This window comes from Seriola dumerili, unplaced genomic scaffold, assembly GCF_002260705.1.
Source record: "Seriola dumerili isolate Sdu_G_001 unplaced genomic scaffold, Sdu_1.0 BDQW01000242.1, whole genome shotgun sequence".
NCBI lineage: Eukaryota > Metazoa > Chordata > Actinopteri > Carangiformes > Carangidae > Seriola > Seriola dumerili.
Window position 1 is genome coordinate 186,657 of NW_019174497.1, and position 25,550 is coordinate 212,206.

Consider the following 25,550-nt stretch of genomic DNA (forward strand, 5'->3'; position numbering starts at 1 on the left):
TATCACTCTTCCCCCGGCCGGCTGATGTTAACCGGCACGGTCCCCTTTTTCTTCTCTTCCCCAAGACACGGAGGAGAAAGGGACAGAAGATGGCAGAGAGAGGGGAAGTGTAACACACACACACACACACACACACACACACACACACACACACACACACACACACACATACACACACACACCCTCTGCAATCCAGCAGTCTGCGAGGGTCCAACATAAAAATAACTCCAGCTCTACAAAGGTGTATCAACAAGTCTGCTATATGGATCGTTATTTCTTATCATATATATTAGAAAAACAGGACTTCCATCATTTATTCAATATGTGGTCAAATAAGTGGGTAACACTTAACTTTAAATCTCCCTTTAACATCCATAAACAGTGTATAACATTTAATAAATGGTTAAAAACATACTATAAGACAGTTGTAAGCAGATAAGTGTTTATTAATGCATTTACCAACAACTACAACTCCTATGGGAACCCATCTGTGGAGGCCGGTGTATAAACAGATAATATATAGCTTTAATGAATTAAAATACTGTATGTCTTCATACATTTAAAACTGTGCTGTGCTGAACGCTGCTTACAATTACATTAGTGTGTTAATGTACTAAATGTTTGTGTATTGCTAACAAATAAAATAAGAGGGTTTTAGAGTAAGTGTTACCAATAAGGGTAATGACACAGTAAATAGTATTTGTTTTTAGTTACGAATATGGTATCTAACATCGCTTTACATTATGCAAGACCAATTTTTCAAACCAGCCTGCAGGTTAATCAATAAGAGGTAATTTCTTTTTTTTTCTTTATTTGATTTCAAAGTGTGATTAGACTTCCTGTTCCACCAGGGAGGATGATGAGCTCTCTCAGTGGAACAGAGAAACAGCAGGTCCAAATCCCTGTTTCGTTGCAGGTGTTCCTACAAAAGCAACTAATTGCCTCCATCGCAGCATTGTAGCCTGTTCCTCTGACTCCAGTGATCCTTGAGTTTTTCCAAATGGCTTAGTTGACAACATCCATCTATATAATAAATTGGAGCTGTTAACCGTTTGACTATCCATTCAAAGCTAAATAAACTTAAGCTCAAGTGACGGAGTGATCTATTAAATGTCAAACAGGCTGATTAAGCGCTCTCTACAATTACGCCATTCCTGCGCCAATTCATGTACCTTACATATCTCACAGTCTCCGCTGTGATTGTGTTCCCCAATCTGATGCTCACAGACTGAATCTGCCGCATTTAATTCAGGCTTTGCTGTAAAATATGACATTTTCATCTACTCTACATCTGATTTCAATTCAGCAAGCTGACAGGACAACAGAATAGCTTGCAGCAGCTTTATGCTTTAAACAATATTAGGTGAGAAAATAGAGGGCTTCAAGAATGAATATTTCCAGTAATTTCTTTTAAGTTTGATCACTGGAAAACAGACTTGTTGAATGCAGCTGCAAAGGCCATAGCGATTCCTTTACTCCCAGCATCCAGCTCTTTTTCAATTCATCTTGCTCTAAGAGGCATGGACATTACAAGACTGCCACAGCAATCCCCCCAAATAATTTCCCATCCCACATTAGTAAAACAGCCATGAAGTAGAGGGACATCATCAATTTCTACAGGGCAATAATAACAAAGAGGTTAGGAACTCACAGTCTTCTGCTGACACATACACTTCACACCATGTTAAAGACTCCCCACAAATTCCCCCATTTTCCATTTCATTTCCTTAGCAGTTAAAATCCTTTGATGTATACCATGAATTGTCAGACACCACCAAGTTAGTACACCAAGAACTGTCAAAACCCTGGGCGTAATGATGCCCTTTTCATTCAGAGGTAAGTAACTACATTGAATCACACAAAAGCATATGTAGGGCTGTCACCAAAATCAGGCGCCGACAACCGAAGAGGGAAAAATCCAGCTGTATTGTTTTATTTTAACATGAGTCTACAGACGTGCTAGTAACTCTGTGAGGTAGTTGCTTTCATACACATACTCACAATGACAATGCTAACATGCTGATGTTTACCAGGTATAATGTTTACCATCTTAATTTAGCATGTTAGCATGCTTGCATTTGCTAATTAGCACTAAACACAAGGTATAGCTGAGGCTGATGGTAATGTTATTAGTTTTGCAGGTATTTGGTGATAACCAGTGTATCAAGCAAACTGAATTTTTACCTGACAATGATGCTTCATGAAAAGTTAGGGGATCACCAAAATTATTAAACTTCATCCTCTGGAGACCACCAGATGTTGAGATACTTCAGTCTGGAACAAAGCAGTGGACTGACAGATACTGCCATTTCTAGAGCCACACCCCTGGGATTATGTATTTTCACATTCATAGCATTTCTTTCTTAATTAATCACGACAGCTTCTGTTGATTGCATAACATTTTCAAGTTCAGATTTATCTGAGAAGAGGCCAAAACCAATAAGCTCTACCTGAGGAACTCTCTTAGTGCAGGTTCCACATGCCAAACTTAAGTCATTTAGATTGGTAGCCCTGGCCAGAGTTTTGGACTCCAGCCCAAATCCGAGGCCAGCATCAACCTAAATCAATAGTGAACCTGAGGTATTACTATATATCATATTCAAGTGGTAGGTAGTGTGGGCTGCCAGACAGAGGACAGGACCACACATCAAATAAATTTAGGGAAATTTGTCCCTGACGCACAACCTCTGTCTCCAGACTTAGCACCACAAAATGAAGAGAGATGACGAAAATGACGAAATACAGAAAGATAATACTTTATGTTGCTGAGCAAACAAGTGAAGTTCTACACTGATTTCTTCATTATGTAAGGACATAACAACATAAACTGCATTGAGTTTTATCCTGCATGAGACTGAACTGGACAATGCCATATATGCAAGTTAAGAGTCCTGCAGTGACATTGCTCCACCTAGAGAGGCCATAAAGCTGGATTACTGACCCACCTCTTGTTGTCAGTTATATAGATCAGGGTGATTACATGCATAATACATGAAGTCAGTCAACCACAGGTTCCCTCTCTGAACATGCCTCCCCAAACCTAACCTGTACCTGAACCATTCTCCCTTAGTGCAAATCAATCAATAAAGGCATCAGTTCCTGTCCAACTAATGTATTACAGTCAGTTCATCAAAACGGTCATCAATAGATGAAGCTGGAAAGCTTTTCATTTACTGGTCCCCTGCTGTCTGACAAGCTGGAAACTGCACAGTGTTCCAGTTGGAAAGAAATCCTTAATTTTCTGGCTTCAGCTGAAATTCCTGCTGAATTGGGAATAGAAGTAAATCTCCCATTTCTGTGTAGCATAGACCTTTCACAAGTAGGGACGGTCTTCTACTTGTACATGGGGTGATGATTCTGCCGGCCTGACAGATCTTTCACACTTGTTGGTAATTATCAAAAAGAAGAAACACACACTATAAAGCCACATACAAACCCAATCGACTCTTATAAAAAATATTTTTACTTCCACAATTCTAGGGATTGATTAAATGAGAAAAGAAAAATGCGCAGTTATCACTAATTAAGATACAGTGGGCACTGATATAAGAAAACCGCCCTTGTATTCTAGGTACAAAAATGTAGACTTATCAACAGAAAATGAATCATAACTATTTTGATGACTGTTTAATCGTTTTTGTAATTTTTTAAAGAAAAATATCAAATATTTGCTGCTTCCAGCTTCTCAAATGTGAGGATTTGCTGCTTTTCATTGTCAAATATAATAGTAGACTGAATATCTCTGGGTTTTGGATTGTTGGTTGACAAAAAGTCACCTTGAGCTCCAGGAATTTAAATTCGCTTTTTTCCTCTATTTTCTAACATTTTGGAGAATAATTTATAAATCAGATGATCAAGAAAATCAATTATACAAAGATAAACCTGAATCCTAAAGCATCCATCACCTTAGATCTTAGAGCTTTTTACTGTTACCTTGCTCTGTCTTTCAGTTGGTCTGTGTTTAATTAGTCACTGGTTCTACATCTTTGGTATGTCATTATATACACACACTCTGAAACACTGTTTAGCTTACATAGCCTAAAGGCCTTAAGCGTTTAGTCTGAAAAAGTAAATTCCTCCTGTGGCCAAAAGCAACAGTTAAGTGATCAATGCAACATCCATCACAAACTGGAATCTCATTTCTGTTATTTTAAGCTTTGTGACGATTTTATTCACAAGTCTAATTGGTTTACTGATTAGAGTTACAGATAACCTACATGTATACTTACACTGACATGCCTACTAAGTGATTAAATGTTTTAAAATACTTTTTTTACCATAATTTTTAAAAGTTGGGTGTACTTCATGTGGGCCTGATGGTCTGAACTTCCCCAAGTTGTCTGTTAATGGCCTAAATTAAACCCTGCAAGAGCTCACACTGCTGAATTTTCAACATTGGTAAGCAGTCTAAATAGTTGTTGAATGTTTTCAACGGGGTATAAATAACAAACCATTTAGCCGTCACACTGAGGAGACAATAATAGGGTGCCACATTATCCCCAGCATTCACCCCTTTCTACTTTTGCCAATTTCCTTTTTTGTTCTTTATTTCATTCATATTGATCAGAGCACATATCCAGTCTTATTTCAGATGTCTATTTGACAGTAGCCAGCAGTTTGTGTGGTTGTCAGACTCACATATGATCAACCTGTTTGTCCTCACTCCCCTTTAATCCTCTGAGGCCATAATCAATATGTCCCTGGGAGACCTTTCTCCCTCTCTCTGCCACTCCACCTTGAGACGCAGTGTGAATTTAAAGGCCACAGCAGTGTGGCAAGGGAAACACCCGCTGGAAAAGGAACACCCACTCACTCAATCAATTCATGGCGTATAAATCAAGTACTGAGTTCCTTACTTAAAAGAGTAGCTGTAAAACATTTGTAGTCAGCCTACTCATACCTTTAATACTTTAATACAGTTCATTTATCCCAGGAAACAATCTTTTGTCTTAAACTGGGCCAAAAAAATCACTAATTCTAACAACAGGTGACATTCATTTCACAGCATCTTGCCTAATATTACGTCAGCGCCTCACACTAATGCTCACATATTCCTCACCTATCACCCGCTATTAACCTGGATCATGAAGTCCCAAACACAGTCTGCTATGATCCAAAATGTCCTTTAGTGTCCCTCTTTGCCCCTCAACAAGAAATAAGGTAGCCAGACTAGCAGCTCTGGGGCTGCACTTTCGCATGATGGGGCTTTGAGCTAAATATTAATGTTATCATGCTCACAATGACAATATTAGTATGCCGGTGTAATGTTTACCATGTTGACCATCTTAGTTTGGTGTGTTAGCATGCTAGCATTTGCCACTTAGCACTAATCATAAGGGGAAGCTGAGGCTGATGGTAATGTCATTAGGTTTTTGATCATAAATTAAAGTATTGGAGTAGAAATTCTGACCAACTAGGGTGCTAAAGCCATTTGAATTCATCATCTGAAGAACATGAGTGTCTAGTAAATTTCATGGCAACTGAGAAATATAATAATTCAAATGTAAACTCACCTTCCTGGGCTGTGAAGGGATTTGCCAACTAAAACCATATCCAATCCTGTTGTCTTAATAACTAGAAAAAGCCAGAGTATACTGACAATACCTTCTTGTGGAAAAAAAAAAAGAAAAAGAAAAAAAACCTCAAAGCTAGCTTCAACTGAAAGATGACTAAGTTAGCTAGCTTATGTCAATTAGCCTACTTGAAGGAAAGAAAATCATATTATTTCAGTTTGTTTAATTCTATTACAATTGTGACAACTAACAGAAACATGCTTCAGTTGGCATCTTCGATATCCTGACCCTAACTTAGTTAGTAGCTAATTAATAACTGCAAGCATTAGCTAAATACATTTCACAACTCGGAAAACTTGTTAGTAGTTACCATAACAACAAGCTCCCAAGAATTGTAGCCACAGCACGACATTAAAACTACAAAGATTTGTAAGCCCACCAAATAAACTTATCCCCTTCGTATTTGTATTGAGAGTCATTCACTTCTGTGGAGGTCAGACTTTAAAGTGACCTCACTGAGCTTTCGTTTCCAATTCAACAGAAATCTGTTCAAGCTGTTGCGGTTTTTCAAGATATCCTTAAAATGGCAGAATTCTTGCAGCTTTGTTTTACAGACTGTGTGAAGCTATATAGGTTTTTATTTCAGACCACAAATTCATAGGCTGGTCTCACTTGCATTATTGTTTTACAAGCCACGACCCCCTCCTATCCAAGGATGCTGCTGATGCTGCTGCTCGCACACATCCCCTTACAGTATCATGTTGTTGTCCGTGTGTGGTGAGATCACATTATCTCACATCACAGGGAAATGAACAAAAACAATGGCTCCTCCCACTCTGCCTTTTGCTCTTCTACACCCCCCCCCCTCCCCCCCGCTGCCCTCCCTCCTCCCTCCCCTCCCCGGTCCTCGGTAGCAGCAGGTGTTATTCTCGTATAACCTGAAGATTTAGGTGGTCATTAGCATTACCTCTTAGCCCCAGAGAGTTATTTATGCTTCATGCTAACAGCAGGGGACACGAGTCGAGTGTGTTTGTGGGCACTCGATGAGAGAAGAAATCACGCCTCAAAAACACGTGGGAGAGATTACTCAAATATGCCTCCTTTGTACCCTCTTTACCCCTCTCGCTGCTGCACGGTTACCCATCCCCGTTAAGTAATAAGCTGCAGCCCATTTCGTTAGTATTTGTGCAGGATGTCGGCAGCTGTAAAGCACTACATATAACCTATAGAACACTTGGGTTTCATTGTAGCTAAAGGCTTTGACCTTGTGTTATGTTGCCCTTAAGTAGGCTGTTGTAAATGTCCAAAACATTAACAAGACAAGCCAATGCACACCGGCAAAAAATTATGCATATGACAAAGTGTCTCTGTCTACAACAGATTCACAATTAATCGTTCACGGTGCATTGAAATAAATGCAGGACTGGGCAAATGATAAGCATCCTCCTAGGAGGCAATTAACTGCACTGATATTACATAATGACAGCCCACACTTTTGATCAACATCACCGGTCCATGCCAAATGATAAGGCTGTTTAGAAAAGAAAAAGCCACACACGTTAACGGAGGATGTGTGACAGTACATCCCCACCTTTTCATGTCAGGCAGTCACCTCAAAGAGAAACAGCGGGTCAGAAATGAAACACCTTGAAACTGTCAGGATGCTCTTCGCAAAGAGTGACAATTCTTAACAGGATCTTACCTTTGCTATTGTCCTCTTCCCTGTTCAGATACATGGCTGTTATTTCACTCCGAGGCTAATACGATGGCGTTGTCTCAATTATTTTGTTGGTACTCCTCTGGCGTGTATCGTGAACTCCGCTGATGTGGTTTGTAGTAGTAGCTGTTTGTTGTTTTGTTGCTCCTCAACAGCCTATCCTCTCCTCCTAGTGGATAGGTAGGCTAACCAGTTTGAGACTCCCTCTCTCTCTCTCTCTCTCTCTCTCTCTCTCTCTTCTCTCTCTCTCTCTCCTTCACTCTCGCTCCCTCTCTCTCTCCCTCTCTCGCTCCCTCTCTCTCTCCCTCTCTCTCTCTCTAATAACCACCGGTTCACAGTGGCTCAGAGGACAAAATGGGGAAAAGTGACTTTTGCAGCTGTGTGAAGAAGTCTTCACCGCCTGTTTGATCTGCTGCCACTGGCATTGATTTCTCCATTGATTTATCAGTTTAAAATTACATGGAGGCTACCGAGGAGTGCAGTTACAGCCCAACAAACTGGGCTTGAACCCGAGTTACATGAGCTATGGGAGTGGGAAATTTCTTTCGTGGTGTAATAAGTATGCAGATCTTTTAATGAGACAAAAGGAGAAATATCACAACGTATAAGGATTCACCACACAATTAGCCTATAAGTAAAAGTCATACATTCAAAATTAAAATTAGGACTAAGAAAAAGTATTAGGCTATATATCAGCAAAATCTCATTATGCATAATGGGTCCTGTCAGAGTAGGCTACATTCACAAAACACAACATAAAATGAAATAATAGAATCATACAGACTACCATGATATAATCTGCTTCATTATCCCTGATTCATTAATAGGTAAGTAGCATGTTAATGTTGTACCTGGTTAATCTGGAGCTAATTTTAGCTGCACTGTATACAGCTGCATATTTTAATCAATAAAATATATCTTATTTCATGAGTGCTGAAACTATTAGTTGATGGCCAGAAAATTAATTACCAACTATTTTGGTAAGACATTGTTTAAGTCACAAAAAGTGACTATTTCCAGCCTTTCTAAGGTGAAGATTTGTTTTCTCTGATTTGCATTATTATTAAAATGAATACATTTGGGTTTTGGGCTTTTGATTTGATAAAACAGGAAATTTGAAGTAAGGCCGTAGAATAACAAGTGCTATACTGAAGTACAAATACCTCAAAATCATACTTATTCACAGTACTTGGGGAATGTCCTTAATTACTTTCCCACCAGTGGATCTCTTAAACCATAATGATAAATGAGTTATTAAAGCAACAACATACTGTTGTCTGATACGTTTTAATGGATCAGTTTGTAAAACCTTATGAAAACTCTGCTTAAGTGTCAGTAAACACTGATATAAGGAAAAATCCATCTGGCCCTGTCACTTCAACCACGCTCTCCACCTGCTGCATATCCACATCCCCATCCCTTATACAAATGGTCATCAGATGGTCTTGTATTCAGGACACTGTGTGAGTTTATCAACCACATTATTAGGCACAGGCCAGAGATTAAGAGCTCTCAAGGAGTAATTGGGTGTGTCCTCTGCCAGTTTTTGATGCAAGGTGATGTGGCTGCAATGCAAATACTCCCCAAATTAGATGCAGGAATGAGATGTAGATTATTTTACCACTCAGTATTCAGGCTGTCTTACATCACACATAAGCAGCCCTGTAAGTGGAGAGCGAACAATTTGTCCATGACCTTGACTTAGTCCTAGAAAAATCCAGTCAGAAGGCAATTTAAAACACTTTCAACAATTATTTTTCCTCCTTGTTCTCAGAGCAAATTTCCAATTTGTGATGGAACTTCTTGCTACTTTAAGCTGGTAGACTGAGACATGGAACATTATAAAATAAATGGGATAAGTCATGACAGCTAACCACAGCACAAAGCCATAATGGCATTTGGTAGAAATGGTTAAAATAGAAGTAATGTAATGTCTTTATTGTACTTCACAGCCTTTCAGTGGCTCACAGTGTGTGCCTGACTAATAAATATGCAGGTTCTCCTTACAAGTCTGCAAAACAGTAAGCTAATATCCCATTCAATCATTTGACTCTCTGATATTACAGATTACAATTCAATAGGATATGAGTAGAGCTGTACTGTAGATGCAAATGCTGTGAGCATTTCCAAAACCACAACTAACAGTTTGCCTGCGTTTTGTCAGTAGAGCTGGGAAGGTCATTTGCTCAAAGCATCCTGCAGTGATTTCCATTTGATTATATTTTGTTTTGCACTGCGCTCCGTGCTATTTGCTCACTATTGAGAATCTTTTGCCATTTGTTAGGAGAATTCTCTGCAGACTAATTTGACCACAGTCTATTCCCAGATTTTCCCCTCCTGTGCTCCCAGCATCATTGTGCCTGTCACTGATGCATCTGTCTCCACTGGTATCTATAAATACCTCCTTCTCTCCCCTTCAAAAACCTGATTCCCATTGATTTAGTGACCTATATACACATCACCACTATCCCCTCCCTTCCTCCGGCTCTCTGCTCCTTCTATCGATGGTCCTTTACTGTCCCCACGTCTTGCTTTCCTCTTCACCTCCATCATTCTCTCCCTTTAAGCTCAACTTTGACTACCTCTTCCTCCACCTTCTCCCCTCCTCTTCCAAGAAAGCATGAAAGGCTAATAATAGTTCACGGTGGAAGCTTAAGTCATGACACATGAAAGGGATTTTGAATGTGCAGAAGAACAGTGGCTGGTGCTCACTCTTATATTTCAAAGTCTTGTCATTGTAGTAAACTGAGCCCTTGGCTAATCTCTTATGTGTGTAAACACTGGAGTAGATGTGTGATGAAAGGAGGAGGCACAAAATTCAATCTGAATCTGGCTGAAATAAGATCTGGATACAACAGACGTATAGAAAGACAGCAGTGTGTGTGTGTGTGTGTGTGTGAGTGTGTGTGTGTGTGTGTGTGTGTGTGTGTGTGTGTGTGTGTGTGTGTGTGTGTGCAGGGTTATATGAACGTGCTATGATGTAATTATGCTGCAGGGTGCTGCAAAATAGCACCCTGGAAACTAATGCTATAAACAGTTATGTTGAATACATCGCAAACAGCAGAGGATTAATAATGAATAAACCTCCCGTTACAGCATCAGTTCTGCTGAAACGTGCAGGAATCATGTGGGATTTATGAACCACAAACATTTGGTGAAATCCTCGCAAAGATATATTTCCATATTCTTATCGTAACACGTAGAAGCACATTATTATCAAGTGAAACAACAAAGAGCACAGGCAAAAAAAAGAGAGGCACATCTGTCTATAAGCTATATCACAGCTGCAAGAGACGGAAACTAGCATGACTGAGGATAAGGCAGCTCGACAGAGTGAGATCGGAGCGCATGATTTACTGCCACATCCCCCAAGCTTAGCATACACCTGTAGTATATAGCACTGTTGACACTCTTCCCACTCCCACCATGCGGAGGATCATAGCTCTACTGCGACCCCACACTGACACCTGGTGGCTCGGCAAGGCAGCAAAATCATCACCATCACAAAGAGGCTCAGCTGTTTTTGTGCCCCAAGGAGCCACAGTGTCATCCTCATACTCTTCAAAACATCGCCCTGCTGTTTGGGTTTCACAGCACTACAACAGACACACACACACAAAAAATAAAACACAGCAGCGTCAGTTCCTTTGTATTCTGTCACACGACCACCAGACCTTGAAAGCAGATGCAGTGATGGGTGTAAGAAAAACACAAAAGTGTAACCCTCAGCACAGACGACTACATCAGGAGATTTCAGGACAGTCAGTTTATTGAACAGCAAATTGTGACAGGGAACACAATATTTTATGTTTTTTTTTTCCATTGCATTGTAAACAATGTCTAGGATAACTGTGTCATTCACCACACATATTCATAGACACCCTCTATGTCATAGAGAGACACTTTGTAGATGGAGAGTGGGGTGGGGGTCCTTGTTTCTTTAAAGTGCTATAATGCACAATTCCTCTTGGAGGAAGAGAACAGAGGCCTTGAAAAGAGCTCAGACCCCAGAAGGCCTCCAAGGTCCTGGTAGCATTATCCATACAGTGTGTGATGTTGTGATTGTTGATTGACAGGTTGTGTTCAGTGGGGTTTTTTTTTCTGTATTTATTCTTTTATGGTGTTCTGTGTGTGGCTTCTACTTATTGCATATCAGTGAGCTGGTTCATGAATTTTTCAGTGAATGTGTAAAGCACAAATCTTTAGATTAAAATGTAATAAACTCTTCACTATAATTATAATACATCTCAATATCTAAGTTACATTCTTATATCTGATTCATTTAAAATATGTAGGCGATATACATTTTGTGACTAACTGCTGATGGGTAACATAGTGGACACCATCACATTATGTGTCTCTTATAACGACCTGTTGTGTCAGCCCTATGGATCAAGTTTTACAGACATAGATAAACTTTCTTATAAGACTAAAAAGTTAATCTCAATCAACATCTCCACTGAAATAAATCAGGCTTTGATCCATTTCTGCAAAAGCAGCACATAGTTTTCCAAGGACTCTGTCCGAGTATTGAAAGTGGGCCATGTGGTCTCTTGTGCCTAATAATCCTTTGTGCTTTCTTTGATTGTATACACTCTAAGTCATACATTTGGTGTTTAGAGCTCCTCTGCGTTAACCTGCACCCCCGGCTGTGGATGCTGGGGAGAGTGGACGGCAGAGGAGTGTGACACACAGAGGGAAGGAGGGGAGAGAGCATGGGTCTGACAATCAAAGAGAAAAATACCGCAGTGTCACACTAAGAAGTACACGTCAACTACAGCACTACACAGTCAGACACACACGCACATACATAACCAAATGCACAAGATCAGAGAAAATTCACAGCTGGGTAAAACAAAATGACTTGCATGACATTTTCAAGATTCAACCAAAAATAGATCAAATAAAAATCTAGAAGGGTTGGGGGGGGGGGGGGGGGTTCAAAAAAAAAAAAAAAAAAATTTAAAAAAAAAAAAAAAACAGAGGGGTGGGGGGGGGGGGGGGGGGTGTTCAAAAAAACAATAACAATAATCTCAACAACACAAAAATAGGCATCATGATCACAATAACAGCATATATGAGATGAACTGGCAATTGGAATGTCGAAAAAACTACAACAGTAATTCATAAAGACAAGCTCACACGAGCAGGCAGGTCTTTTTTTTGCCATTTTCCTGTGGCTCTGCTTGTCATCTGTCAACATGGCTGGAGGTGCCAGTCGATGTCTGGCAGTTCTGCTGCCCCTCCCTGACCTATGGCTTTTAGTTAAGACATTGATAATTGATAACGCTGGGATTCACTAGCATGTAATTCAGTCAGTACAGCCTTGGTCATATTGCAGCTACGTCATGAGAGAAGCACCATTCAGAAAGACAGATGTTAGACTTGCAGTCGGATGTCAGCAGATCCCTACTGGCCTTGTCCATAGTGTATTTCATTTCCAGAACTGTTTAAGGAGTGCCATAGGTCATTCACTTAAAACTAACTACATTTCTGTGATCATTATATGATGCTTCATTTGGTCCTTGTTAATAAAACAACAGGAAACAGGACAATGAGCTGACCCACAGACTTAACCAGTAGCTTGGGAGAAAGGGCACCTCCAAAACACCATCCTAGATCTACACTAGTGTTCCCCTTTGCATACAGTAAAAAAAACCCTCATCAATATGCTGCATTTAAGTTCAAATGATGCTTGTTGCATTAAAACATGTTCCTTCATTTGATATGTCCACATCATCATAACATAAAATCACCACAATATGGATTGAGGGGGGGGGCTGGAGAGGTAGGTGTGCAAATAAGCCATCATGTACAAAACAAACAATAAATCCTAAAACATAAAGTTCATATCATCTGCATATGTACAATATAGTTAAGGTGGACACTTTGACACAGAAAAAAAAAAACGACACATACAAATATATAGTGCTATACTGCCTATAGAAAGGAATATTCATAAATAGGTCTCACTCCCACAAATGATAATACACTGAAAAGTTGCATCGCGCATCTACAGTGCGACAGTACAACTGACGAGCTGCTTGAACAGTGGGAGCGAGGAAGGAATGTGATTGGGTAATACATGTCAAAGTCACCTTGATCTCCGGTGAGATAAACCAATGGCAGGGCTTTCAGTGTTGTGATGCATAAACAAGACAGGACAGGGCTGCTTTCCCCAGCAACTTAAAGCAAACGAAACCTCTAAAGCAAACAAGCAGAGATGTTTGGTACAAACCATAGAACACTGAAAACACATTGGTTTGATTTTGCGATAAAGAATGGTTTTTCATTAGCTCTTTGGGTCCTGCCACTGAATTCAAGTTTGGAGAAAATAATTTAAATTAAGTGTCAACTCATCAACAACAATAAGAATTATGTCTGGGTCTAAGAGGACATGAGATACACCAGCTAAGGTCTTACTCGCTCTACAGTGGATGACTGTACTCATGAGGCCTCGGCAGGTGATGTCTGACCATCTATAAGCATAATTACTGAATATCTACTAATAATCTGGTATTTTATTAAAAATTACTTTCAGACCAATTTAAGTATTCAAAACTAATGCTTTCATCTGAATTCACAATGAATCACAGAGAGAGAAAGACTGCCGCTGCACTGCTCTCTGTGGACTGAACTTTTAAAGCACACTGCACTTTTGGTCGCAATCCAATCAGTGATGTCACAGCAGGTGTTTTCTATCATCCCTCAAAGGCAAAACCCCTGCTGTGACATCACTGATTGGGGTGTGGCCTCAAGTACAACATGTTTGACAGTTTCAACCCTCAAAAAAAGAGTGCAGAATTTTTTGTGATTCTGTGTCAAGGTTAAACAAAGTGCACATGTAGATCGGTGGTGCATAATGCCCACATGTCGTGCACTGTCTCTTCAGTCTAGTGTGTGAGCAGGATACAGAGCTGTCTTTGACAGAGGCAAAACAGTGGAAGCATTGTGGTAGCACTAAATATCAGATGGAACCTGATCTACTTAAAAAGCCAAGGCAATCAAAGTGTGCTTGGAGCTGAATGGCTGAGTTCATTATAACCACTTACAGGAAGGGATGTGGCTTCTCAGGAAAGATCATAGGGGGTGTGCTGTTATCGCATCAACACATTCCCTGGGTCTTTGTCTGAAACAGAGGCATATTTTGCTCTTCTTCGAAATGTACTATCTTCTTTTAAGACATAAGTTCCGGGGAAAATCTTTAACAGCATTTTAGTAAATACTCTACCCGAGCTAATGGTCGCAAATATTAGTATGGTATGTGCATTTAATTTCGCTAGTTAGGGGTTATAATTTTCAGTAGATCACTGCAGCAACCAAAGGGCAGTACATCAACAATCATATTCCAGAATGCAATAAAATGTTGTAATTATAAAGTAATATTCGTTTAAAACTTCGACTGATATTTGTGGCTTCATTTCCAGAGAGCTAGCTGAGCTTGCCTACTGGAATTTTGTGTGCCACCACAGGCAGCTTGGCAAACAAAGGCTCCCTCTTAAACTATTTCAACATTCAACACAATGAAATATGAAAAACAAAATTAACTGATCAGCCATTGCTTTGACCAATCGAAAAACCTCTTTCAGAATGAGATGAATCCTCACGCAGTTGGTGTAATGCATTATGGGAGGGAAAGGCAGAAAGGAGCCGCTTCTTAGTTGTCTTTTTTAGGCAAGAAGCTGAGGATAAATTCACCCACACCCAGGAAGTAGACGACCTGGGCGATGCCAAACAGAGGCGCAATGACCAAGGCTCGACAATAGGCTCCCTTCAGGAAGGCTGCTGGACCCTCATTACGCATAATTTTCCTAGAGAGCAAACGAAAGCTCATTATAGGATCTGAAACATTCAGCCAGCAGAAGTTATGTGTCAGTAGATATGGTGGCACACTATACACACACACAGCCTCACACATGAGGTAGCAGTGAAGACATAATGAGGTCACCTGATACAGTCAGTCACTCCACTGTACGTGTCTTCTGTGCTTCCTCTGTTCAGGGACTGCAGTCGAGTCTTTATCACTGTAACACACAGAGCTCAGGTGAGTATATAACATCAAGTGTCAGTGCATGCATCGCTGTATGCACAATGTTCAAGGTCTCACTGCTCACCATCAACAGGGTTGACAGCGACAGCCGCTGTGCTCCCCGCAAGGCAGCCTGATATAAACGACACGTAGAAAGGAGCAGGGCCATCTGCACCTCTTTTGCCCAGTTCATTCAGATTGGCAAACAGGGGGAAGTAGATGATGGAGAAAGGAACATCCCTACAAAAAGAGAAAAATAAGACAGGTGATCACGGTAAGCCTTGTTACAGTTGGTTGCTAAAACTACTCCTGGATTGCCAGATGTGTTTTTACCTGAGCAATGTGGCACCAAGGCCTTTATACAGCCCTGCGATGCCCTTTTCCCTCAGTAATTCTCTTGTGAGCTGCATGGCTGTTGGGGACTTGGTCTCCACAGTACCTGCTGCCACTGTCTCTGGCATCAGCTTCCTCTGAGCCGCTGAGGAGCATAAGACACGCAACCTTAACGACAGCAGATTCACAACTTCAAGCTACTTGAAAACAATGACAATGATTACACCATGATAATAGCAGGTATACGGGCAGACATTTTGAATTCATAACAGTGAGAAGAATGTGGGATAAAGCAGCTGCAATCTCTGACATGACCACATGAGGTCACTGTTTCTCCATTTTACCACATGCACTTCATTCTTCGCTATACCACCATCCAGATTTAATTTCCTCTTACCAATTCGTCCAGCATCTTGGAGCTGGATTTTCAACATCTCCATAGGAGTTGTGACAATAACCTACAACAAAACAAAATGACAGGTACAGTGTCAACACGTGCACACTCTGAACACATCACATGATTTTTCCTACGTGCGACTGCAAGTGATTTCAAAGTCAGAGTTTAGGGTTGATGAGTACTGAGCGTGTCATACAAAATGCGTGTCCAGTGTAAATCTACTGGCAATCATTAGCTAAATGTCAACACTTGTTTTTCTCTCTAATCCACACAGTAGTAGCTAGTTAACTGGATTACGGGTGAGATGGCCATGTTCTCAGCTGCAATCTTAATCCAAGGTCTGCTACACTTAATCTAATCACGTTCCTTGGGCTTGAAGCCTTTGCCCTCATTGACAACAGGCATTTCCCTCTGACTCACTCACTCAGTGCACATGGTCAAGCACTCTCACAGTGTCTTATCTGATCACTCACATCTAGCTGCCAGTGTATCGCCTGCTAACAGGACAGCATTTCAGTAATTAGAAATCATTCATGAAAATGGAACATTACAGGTCACATTCAGATCACAGATAACAGTGGAAATCCACAGAGACAAACTGCAGACATGTTTCTGCAACTACCACCTCTCGTTTAAATGTAGTCGTGCCTAATTCTTGCCGGCGGCAGACACAAATGAGGATATGGCTGAGGCCCGGTGGTTCGTGCGTGAGATGACATTGGCAGTGCTAAAGGCGGGAGTTCCAGATGGAGAACAGGAGGATGCAGTTAAAAGGAGCATCTCGCTCACTCACTCACTCACCTGGCATGTACCTGCCCCGCACCCAGCCAGCATCTCTTTGAACAGAGTGAGTTTTCTGAGAAAAAAAGATAAAAGCAAGATCAGACAAAAACATGCACTAGACTGTCAGTGTGAGAGGCATACAACTTTATTTCCATAGTCCTGGAAAAGGGAGTTGTCACCACCTGAGCTTGTGATGCTAATCTTTATCTTCCATATCAACATGTCAGGCATGCGGCCGGATTAATAATTCACAAGCTGAGCAGTTGAGCCAGACAAGTCAATCATTCATCAGCCTGCTTGTTTGTCACTGTAGTGATGGAGATAGATGCCCCAGAAACCCTCAAGTTTATCTATGCAGTGCTTATGAGAGACAATGGGTGCCCAGTTTCAGCAACACCAGATGATGGTTGCTAAAGTCTTGATGTGTGATAACATTGTGTGCAAATTTTACTCTGTAATGTGATTTCAGACCGGGCCTCTGCTGTCGCACATACAAGTAATTCTGTATTTTTAAGCCAGACAATTAACAAACCACCGTGAAATGCTCCGTGCCTCGGAGGAGATGACAGAGCGATGGAGGATTAACTGGAGCCTTGGTGAGAATACAGACAGCTAATGTGTCAGGTTACATGTTGGTAAACACGCCAGTTAATCAGTGTGACTGAGGGGAGTGGGTGTGTGTCAGTCAGCCTGTCAGCACTTTCATGCCTCACCCATCCTTGGAGAGGTGATGCCTGAAGAAGTCGTTGGCAGCCAATTTGATGGCTTTCTCTGGCGTGACTAGTGTTAAGTTCACCGCTGCTCCTGGGAGGATAAAAAGGGACGGAGACCAAGGAAGAAAGAGGCACAAAGAAAAGAAAAAATAGGAGAGAGAAAGAGAGAGAATGAGGCGGTCCATGGTGGAAGCTTTTTCCAGATAATTACCTGTCAGACATAAATCCCTCTATTTGATGTCTGTAGCTGAAAGTAAGAATCTAATGCTAGTGAACACACACATTAATCACAAGTTTCTCCTGTCAAAGTGAAGAACTTACCTCGATACATCCCAAAATACCCCTCTGACCGGATGGTCTTAATAAGGCAATCTGACCTGTGACACAAATACAACAGTTGGTATGTTAGTGAAACGGCTGCCTACAGGATGTACAAAAAGGATCTGCTGATAACCTGGGTGGCACTGCTGATTAATTCTGATTATAGTTAAGCAGTGAGCTTTCAGTGAGTTAGAGACTGATCATGTATAAAAAAAGTAAAGTACAGAAATTTCATACATGCTGGTGTAAAGGCGAGATCCATTTTGCTGGTTTTGCAAGCGAGTCTTGGCCAAGTCAATGGGAAACACACAGGTCACTCCAATTAGGCCAGCGATCCCCCCATTGATCAATTTGGCAGGCAAACTGCATGAAGGTGATGACCACAGAGAAAGAGACAGAGATATGACATGTGAAAGGTCACTAGATGAAAACGAGGCTAGGGGGCTGCTTCTCTGTTGCAAACTTTAGTAGTTATTCCATATTCAATCTCACCTGATCTGCTTGTCAGCCATTTATCTCAAGCCCCGGCTGCTCAAAGTGCCAATCTGTCTGTTAGCTGGTCACTCAGTGGTCGTCCTTGTGTTTTGTTGTTTGTTACAGTAGTGTGTTGCTGTCCAAAGTGGGAGTGTGTAGTCTGATTATGCTTTGTCCACTCGTATCCTTGCAGGTGTTGTTAGTTAAAGTGAAGGGATATCTGTAAAGATAGAGCAAAGGAGATGTTCTCATTGAACTCTTAACAGAACTCTTACAACAAAATAGAAGATCAATACATTTCCAAAGTTAGAATGAAGCAATGTTGTTTTCACAGACATTACAACATAGACTTTTAGTGCCAAGATGGTGCACCACCTGAAATGAACAGCAAAAACAGCAAATAAGCATCAACTAATGAATTTTTTCATTATAAACTATTTTCTCAGTTAATAGTCTAGTCTATAAAATGCCAGGAAATGGTGAAAAATGTCTATCATATGTAGTTTACTAAAGCCCAGGGTGGTGTGATCAAATCACTTATCTTGTTCATGTTCAATGTCCTAGGTAACTTAAAATAAATGCATTCAAACCAAAAAGGAACAAGGTATAGAGGTCACGAAAAACTGGAAGTGCAACCTGCCAAATAAGCAGCTAAACGCATGTAAGAGAGCTACATCATAAGTTCATAAGTGCTTTTTTTATAGTGAGATCTTAGATGGAAGTTCCAGCATGTGGTGTCGAGGTGCAGTGTGAAAAATGCTGTGACTCTAACTTTAGAGGTGAGTTCACTTTCACCGCTGTGAAACCAACAAATTACCAAGACAACCCCTTAACATTGACAAAAACCGGGTGTATATCCAGTTGAACTTTCAACTCGACTCCCAGGTGTGCTGTGGAACCAAACCACAACAAACTGACAAAAACATCCTACGCGAAAAAAAAGCAAATGCTCTGTGCTCTTTGTTAGACAGGAAATTGAAGCCCAGCTTAAACTCGCAACAATACAAGTGGTGCTGCAGGTGAGCAGTGTTTAGTCCAACCGTCACTCCAAAACCCAAAGACATTCAATTCACAATCACACAAGACAAAGAAAAGCAGCAAATCCTCACAACTGAGAAGCTGGAATAAGGGGATGTTTGGTATTTTATTTTTCCGTGAAAATCAATAATTAAAACAGTAACTTATTAAATATTAATTCCTATAGTTAATCACAGTGTAGCATAGGCAAGGTAAGCATTAGGCAACATTGCTGACAGCTCCCTTTAAATAGAGCTGGATAGGAGGGATTACTTTTTGCTAAACAAATCTATGACCACTGGAACATCTGCACGTCACGCGTGTCCTTGAACATTCATGTTTTATGCATAAGCTCTTTCGGTGTGAAACTAAAGTCATAAAGATGAAACTCTATCCTCTGTGTGCTAAAACAATCATTTAGAGCAAACAGATGATGCCGCTGAGATGCTCCCCTATTTTTGGTACAGTACAGAATGCCCTCAGTGTGAAAAGATGCATCCCATTTCCCCTTTCATTCTCTCCACCCCCTCCATCCACCAATCACAACATGCCTCTGCGTGTGCAACCCGCCTCCTCCTCTCTCCTCCTCACAGCCCTCCCCCATCACTTCTCTCAGTCACGAGTCACGACTCTACAAATGCAGCTTTTCCGTCTCAGATCTTTGCTGACTTGTGGGTTTTTTTGTGAGGTGCATTATGCGTACACTTGTGTGACACCAATATCACTAATTCCTCAGGATCAGTTTCAGAGAGACTGCACAGCATGCGTGGATGTTTAGGTTTCTGATAACGGTATCTTGCCATGAATGCAGCTGTGGTCTGGTGTGTTTAGTTTGGATGGCGACTTGAGGCTCTAGCTGGCTGCTCCAGAGGTGGAGGAAGGGGGGGGGAGGGTGCGGGTTGGGGTGGAGGGCAGTGAGACGCCTCTCTGGTCTCTGTTGGCTGGGTGCTCTCCTCTCAGCTCTTCACACTTTCACAGCTCACCTCCATCACTCATCTCCCAGTGATTGTTCATCTACTTCACCATTTCTCACCCAGCAGTGACACTTAACCCACTTTTTGCATGCTACTTTTCTTTCCCTATTTCCTGCCAATGACTTCCTCAAGAATATTCACATAGCATGTTAACACCACAGTCTGGTTTCTCTTTAAACCTGTTAGTAATCTGTTAGTTATAGGACTGAGAGGAAAATGTATGGGTTGTAAACAGCACTGCAGTCTTACATGAATCACCCATCAAACTGACATCTCTCTCCTTCTTTACCAGGCCTGCGGCTTTACTCGCCCACTTCAGTTCATCTGCACCATACAACTGTGTCTACACCAGGGTATTTATTTGACCCTCAGTCACAGCCTGGCTGCAGTGTCTTGTCATGACAATTGGAGTCTGTATGGAAACAACTAGCGCCAATGTGCTGGGTCCACAGCACAGTGGCATCACTCATCAACCAAATCTCCAAAGAATTCCTTTTATTCTCACAACACGAGAAAAAATAACAAACCGTCAGGAAACTGCAGGAGAAATGGGTAATTCTTCTCTCCAGACCCCACGTAACCACGTCAACAAATCACTTTAAAGTCATTTCAGCTCACTCAGGTCATTTTTCCATTCACTCAGCTATTATGGGAGGAGAGTTACTGCTGAGCACACATGATGAACATGACAATGGATTAAAAGTGACTGAAAAATTTCTTTATCAAACTAACCGACCACAAGTGACTTTTAACATCTTTCTTTCTCTCAGAATTCACACACACACACACAACACATCACACACCAATACACCAACACACACACACCACACACACACACAAACCCACACACACACACGACTACACAACACAACACACATACCACAATACACACATTCACACAGAGGTCATATTTTGAGTTTGTACCTCTAAAGCAGATAAGAACTGATGAGTAAACAATAGACAAGGTTATTGTGCAACTTGCAGAACCTTGAACCAGCCATTGGACACACTTGATGAAACAGTTAGTAGAGAGCCAGGAAACTGACAGACAGATAACAGCTCTGTTCTGACCCTTGTTCATCGTTTCAACTTGAACAATGAGGCAATAAACAGTGGCTTACTGACAAATATATTTACTTGTCAGTAAAGCAACATGCAGTTCTACAAATTAGGTCTTTAGATTGATAAAAAAAAAAATAAAAAAAAACTTTTATTAAAGTTTTTTTAAATTCAATAGAACAAATTTATGGACCAATGTCTAAGGTTAAATGATTAATGATAAGATTAATCGTATTGTGTAATGATCTACTGTAGTAGTCTATGTAATCTGACAAAGGTGGGGCAGAGGGTGTGGCAGCATGCTGTTTTACATACCATGTATGAATGACACCACATGTAATATGCACACAGGGAAAATAATCTTAAATATGAAAATATGCCTGCTGTCTTTTAATTCTCTTGAATTTAAAAGCAATTGAGTATTATGTGACTGAGGTGAATATGTTGAATAAAATGTTCACAACATGGTCTCAAATGTTCTTTGAATTTGCTTTAACACAATTTAATAATATCAAGTACGTACTGTGCATTTTAGGACAATGTGAAAATAAGGCTTATATTAGAATGATAGCTACAAACGGTAACCTTTCATGTAAGATCTTTCCACATCCTCTAATTCATTTGTACTTTGAAAAAGTCTGAATTGAAGTCTAACATTTTGGCTGGTTTGGTTGGTTAAGTAATTTAGCTGTCTGATGCATGGATGTCCACAGCTCATAAATGCACTAAATTCAAGAAAAATTTAAATAAAAAATCAATTATTTTTCCAACAATAAAAAACAGTTTGTATGTTGGAGATTCATTAAAAAAAACTGACAATACTGGTTCAGTGCTATAAATAAGGGAAGAAACGGTGTGGGTGAAGAGCATAGATGTGGTTTCTTGCTTTCACTAATCTGTACTAAGGCATGTCTCAGTCACAAAAAGAATCACAAAAAAGATAAATATAACCCTGCAAATACAAAAAAAATCTGGAGACAAGTCTGCCCCACTTTATTTACTATGCGAAACTCAATGCAAATTTTAGTCCTTTATTCAAATCAGCCAGAGAAAAATTTACCTCATCTATCACAGCTCCTTGGCTTCCTCTCTGTCCTCGAGTGCCAAATAGAGTAAAGGTCTTGCTGACTAAATGACAGTGAGTTTGGTGATTGATAGGAGACTGTGAGTGGCTGTAGTGACAAAGCACTGTGGTAGTCAGCACTCAACTCACGTGACTACGGTTGGGTCGAAAGGACAGTTACGAAATGAATATCACACAGGCCCTTCCTCATTAGCTTAGAGAAGAGGCTGTTGTTACTTACCAGTCCATCTGTCTCACATGAACTGGTTTGATTAAATACACGCACTCTGTAGGCTGATCCACAGAGGATCTGCACTGAGGTCTGTTTCAGACACAAGTGTGTTCCTGCAATCCTCCATCAGATGTCAAGTATTTCTCTGAGCTGTTAGAGCACAGAGCCCAGATCAAATATAAAACTCAGTCTGTCCACTGTTACGTTGCCTCTGCAGACATTATTTTTCTTCATTTCTGGGTATTATTTAAGTCTACTGTAAAGCTACTAGAGCTAGTATTACAGTATACAGCTTACTTTCAGCTTGATATTGTCCTTGATATTGTATTTGTTGCATCAATTATTTAGAAAAGGATTAGGTTTTAAATAGTTCTCTGCACTGACAACTGTATATCTACTGTTCTTCACAAAAAAACCTGACATCTGCTACGTCATCATGCTTTTTTTTATAATAACGGTTTATAAGATGTGTTCTATTTTTGGACATCTACAGCACTGCGGAAACAAGGGATGAATTTTGTGGTGTCACAGATAAATCTGATTACTATTCCCTCTTCCCAACAGCATCAGGATTATAAACCTAATACCTACTTATGAAAGCTCTCTCGCAATCTCCATTTACAACCAGTGGAGTGAGAGTTATGATCTGGACACAGCAATGCATTTCCACCACAAGTGCTCTATTCTGAGTTCGTATGGCAGCCATTACACCTGCACAATTATGCATTTTAGTAGTCGCTGGGTGCAGATCAGAAAGAACCAGATGGGCCTAACTTTCAGCCAGAAAAACTGCCCCTCCTGTGCAGAGAGGTGGTGTAGAGTTTAGTCCCTCCTCTGGCACCACAGGTATCCCTGGTGGCCCAGTTTCTGAAGTCAGCTGGGGTTTTTCTCTTGTATCACCTGTTTTGCCTTCATCTCATCTTTCCTGCAGCCTTGATAGGTAAATAAAAAGACAATTGTAAGTGAATTTTCCTTAGAAAGAAAGCCAAATGTAGGATTAAGGCATTTGGTTACAGTCTTCAGATTTCAGTAAGGCCCTGACATACAGTGTGCGTACAGGAACACAGCATCTACCCAGCATCTAACATTTCCATTCAGTGCACATATACCAGTGACATTTAGCAGTCCTTGCCTCTGGGATTTTTGCTACATGCCTGTAGCCCTGCATGCTGATTAAATAAACATTTTACACAAGGTTGTTATTTTCTTCTGAATTAAAGTAATGCAATATTTTAAGCATTACAGCCAAAAAGGTACAACATTTCAATTAGAAAGCACCGGATGAGTCACCTTACACCCAAGAATGCCTCGCTTCATCAATTATTTCAAGGCTGAAGGAATGCTTTATTACACTGCTTGGCCTCATCATAACCCATCTACTGCTGCCTATACACTAGTAACTGTTAAAAAAGGTTGCTTCTCTTAAAAGCATGAATTGCTACAAATTTGTATGTTCATCTCATATTTGCCCAACAGTTAAATGTTCCCTTATGTGTGCTTTGGATGAGTCTGAGGCCTCAGCAGGTTGAGGAGGTAAATACTGAAGGAAAGTGGGTAAAATATAAATGGTTTCCAGCAGGCAAAACATTGAGCAATAATAATGAACTCTTTTTTTCCCCAAATATAGTCCAATTGGCATTAGTTTGATTTTGTAGAAGTAGTAGGATGTTAATTTTTAGCTAGATTCTGCCTGTCAGATGTGAATAGCTTCACTTTTCTCTACCAATGAAAAAGGAGGTGGGTACAGTTTAAGTGGGTTTACCCTCCACTACCAACATCCCAGCCCACATGACGATAATTACTCCCTCGACACTGAGCGGTAGACGCCGGCAGAAGGCAGCCGCTGTGGCCGCTTACAGGTCGGGAAGAAATACGGTAATTCTGTGTTAACACCCAAAAGAAAGCAAGCATACTACCACTGAGACACAACCCTTCAAACTTGAGATAACACGTCCGCCTCTAACATAATAATGAATAACCGTTACACTCCTGTCTAACGGCTCGCCGGTTTCATGGGGGAAAATTTGACAGCCCATGTTAACGACCCGAATGTAACGGTTATTCATTCGTGGTTTTTTCACGTTAATGCCGACAATCACGGTATCTTACACTTTAAGAGTCAGCAATAGGCCCAACCGTTACCGTTACATCTTTAAACCCACCGTATGATTTTCCATATAACGGACAATGATCTACTGCCTCTCACAACGACGCGACAACCTCCCATACGTACAATCACATCCCAGTCTCCAGTGCTAGCTGTCTATTCATGTTACCTTATCTACATTTTTTTCAACAGCAAATTTAGCTAAATATGTCGCCTTCACGTAATTCCCAGGTGAGATTTTAACGGCTTCAAGCCAATAACACATTACCTGAATCAGACTGCCGCCACATCCACAACAAGAGTTTTACCGCATCCCAGTATGTACATACCACATAGAGGCGTCTCCGTTATCTGTCCTGGTGTGGTCGTAGCGTGAAATCAAAGCTTTTCCTCACTGGATCTTTGGCTGACAGACCGACAACAGCTAACCTACCGGTGTTACTAGCATTTGAGTCCAGTGGAGGGGAGGTGGGGGAGGTGGAGGAGGTGGGAGTGAAAGCAGGCAAGCAGGGAGGGAGGGGGAGCAGCCTGCCTGGCGATGGGGTAGAAAAAACACACAGCAAAGGGATTTAAAGAAAGGGGTCCTCTAGTGGTATGTAGTAGAAGTACAGACATTTTTAATATGCAGTAAATGTGTAGGGGTGGGGGATGAGGGGCAACGTCATCATGACGATTCTTCTCAACCCCATGACCTTGAACATTAAAATAGAAAAATTGCTATAGTGGAAATATTGGGGATGGAGGGGATCATGCAGCAGTAAATGTGGCTAAAAAAAAGCACGTTGCTACAGGCCTCTCAGCAAAAAAGTGATAAAATA

The 25,550-nt window shown here is 40.8% G+C and overlaps 2 protein-coding genes across 5 annotated transcripts in view; both read right to left on the reverse strand.

Annotated features, from left to right (window-relative positions):
- Positions 1–7,391, reverse strand: part of LOC111229559 (synaptotagmin-7-like) — a 67,466-nt gene extending 60,075 nt beyond the window's left edge. Inside the window, exon 1 of the mRNA XM_022755918.1 lies at positions 7,216–7,391. Within this exon, the coding sequence (XP_022611639.1) occupies positions 7,216–7,249 (34 nt within the window). The 5' untranslated portion in view covers positions 7,250–7,391. The remainder of the gene's footprint in view (positions 1–7,215) is intronic.
- Positions 7,392–13,023: 5,632 nt separating this feature from the next.
- LOC111229586 (mitochondrial glutamate carrier 1-like) lies at positions 13,024–25,179 on the reverse strand. Of its 4 annotated transcripts, XM_022755962.1 has the most exons (12): positions 25,062–25,179; positions 23,526–23,557; positions 18,299–18,500; positions 18,044–18,169; positions 17,807–17,862; positions 17,486–17,576; positions 16,791–16,845; positions 15,990–16,050; positions 15,593–15,737; positions 15,345–15,499; positions 15,179–15,254; positions 13,024–15,041 (listed from the first exon to the last, which is right to left on the reverse strand). In XM_022755962.1, the coding sequence occupies exons 3-12, from the start codon at positions 18,316–18,318 to the stop codon at positions 14,888–14,890; spliced, it is 939 nt and encodes a 312-aa protein (XP_022611683.1). In that variant the 5' UTR covers positions 18,319–18,500; positions 23,526–23,557; positions 25,062–25,179; the 3' UTR covers positions 13,024–14,887. The 4 variants fall into 4 exon arrangements, with proteins under 4 accessions (XP_022611683.1, XP_022611682.1, XP_022611685.1 ...); XM_022755961.1 differs by lacking the exon at positions 23,526–23,557; XM_022755964.1 differs by lacking the exons at positions 23,526–23,557; positions 25,062–25,179 and adding an exon at positions 25,001–25,054.
- Between the last annotated feature and the right edge of the window lie 371 nt (positions 25,180–25,550).

Coding starts and splice junctions, on each gene's coding strand:
- LOC111229586 (XM_022755961.1), bottom strand. CDS start 18,318: ATGGCTGACAAGCAGATCAG. Junction 17,863..18,043: donor TCTCGCCTTTACACCAGCAT/GTATGAAATTTC, acceptor TTTGTGTCACAG/GTCAGATTGCCTTATTAAGA. Junction 15,500..15,592: donor CTTGGTGCCACATTGCTCAG/GTAAAAACACAT, acceptor CTCTTTTTGTAG/GGATGTTCCTTTCTCCATCA.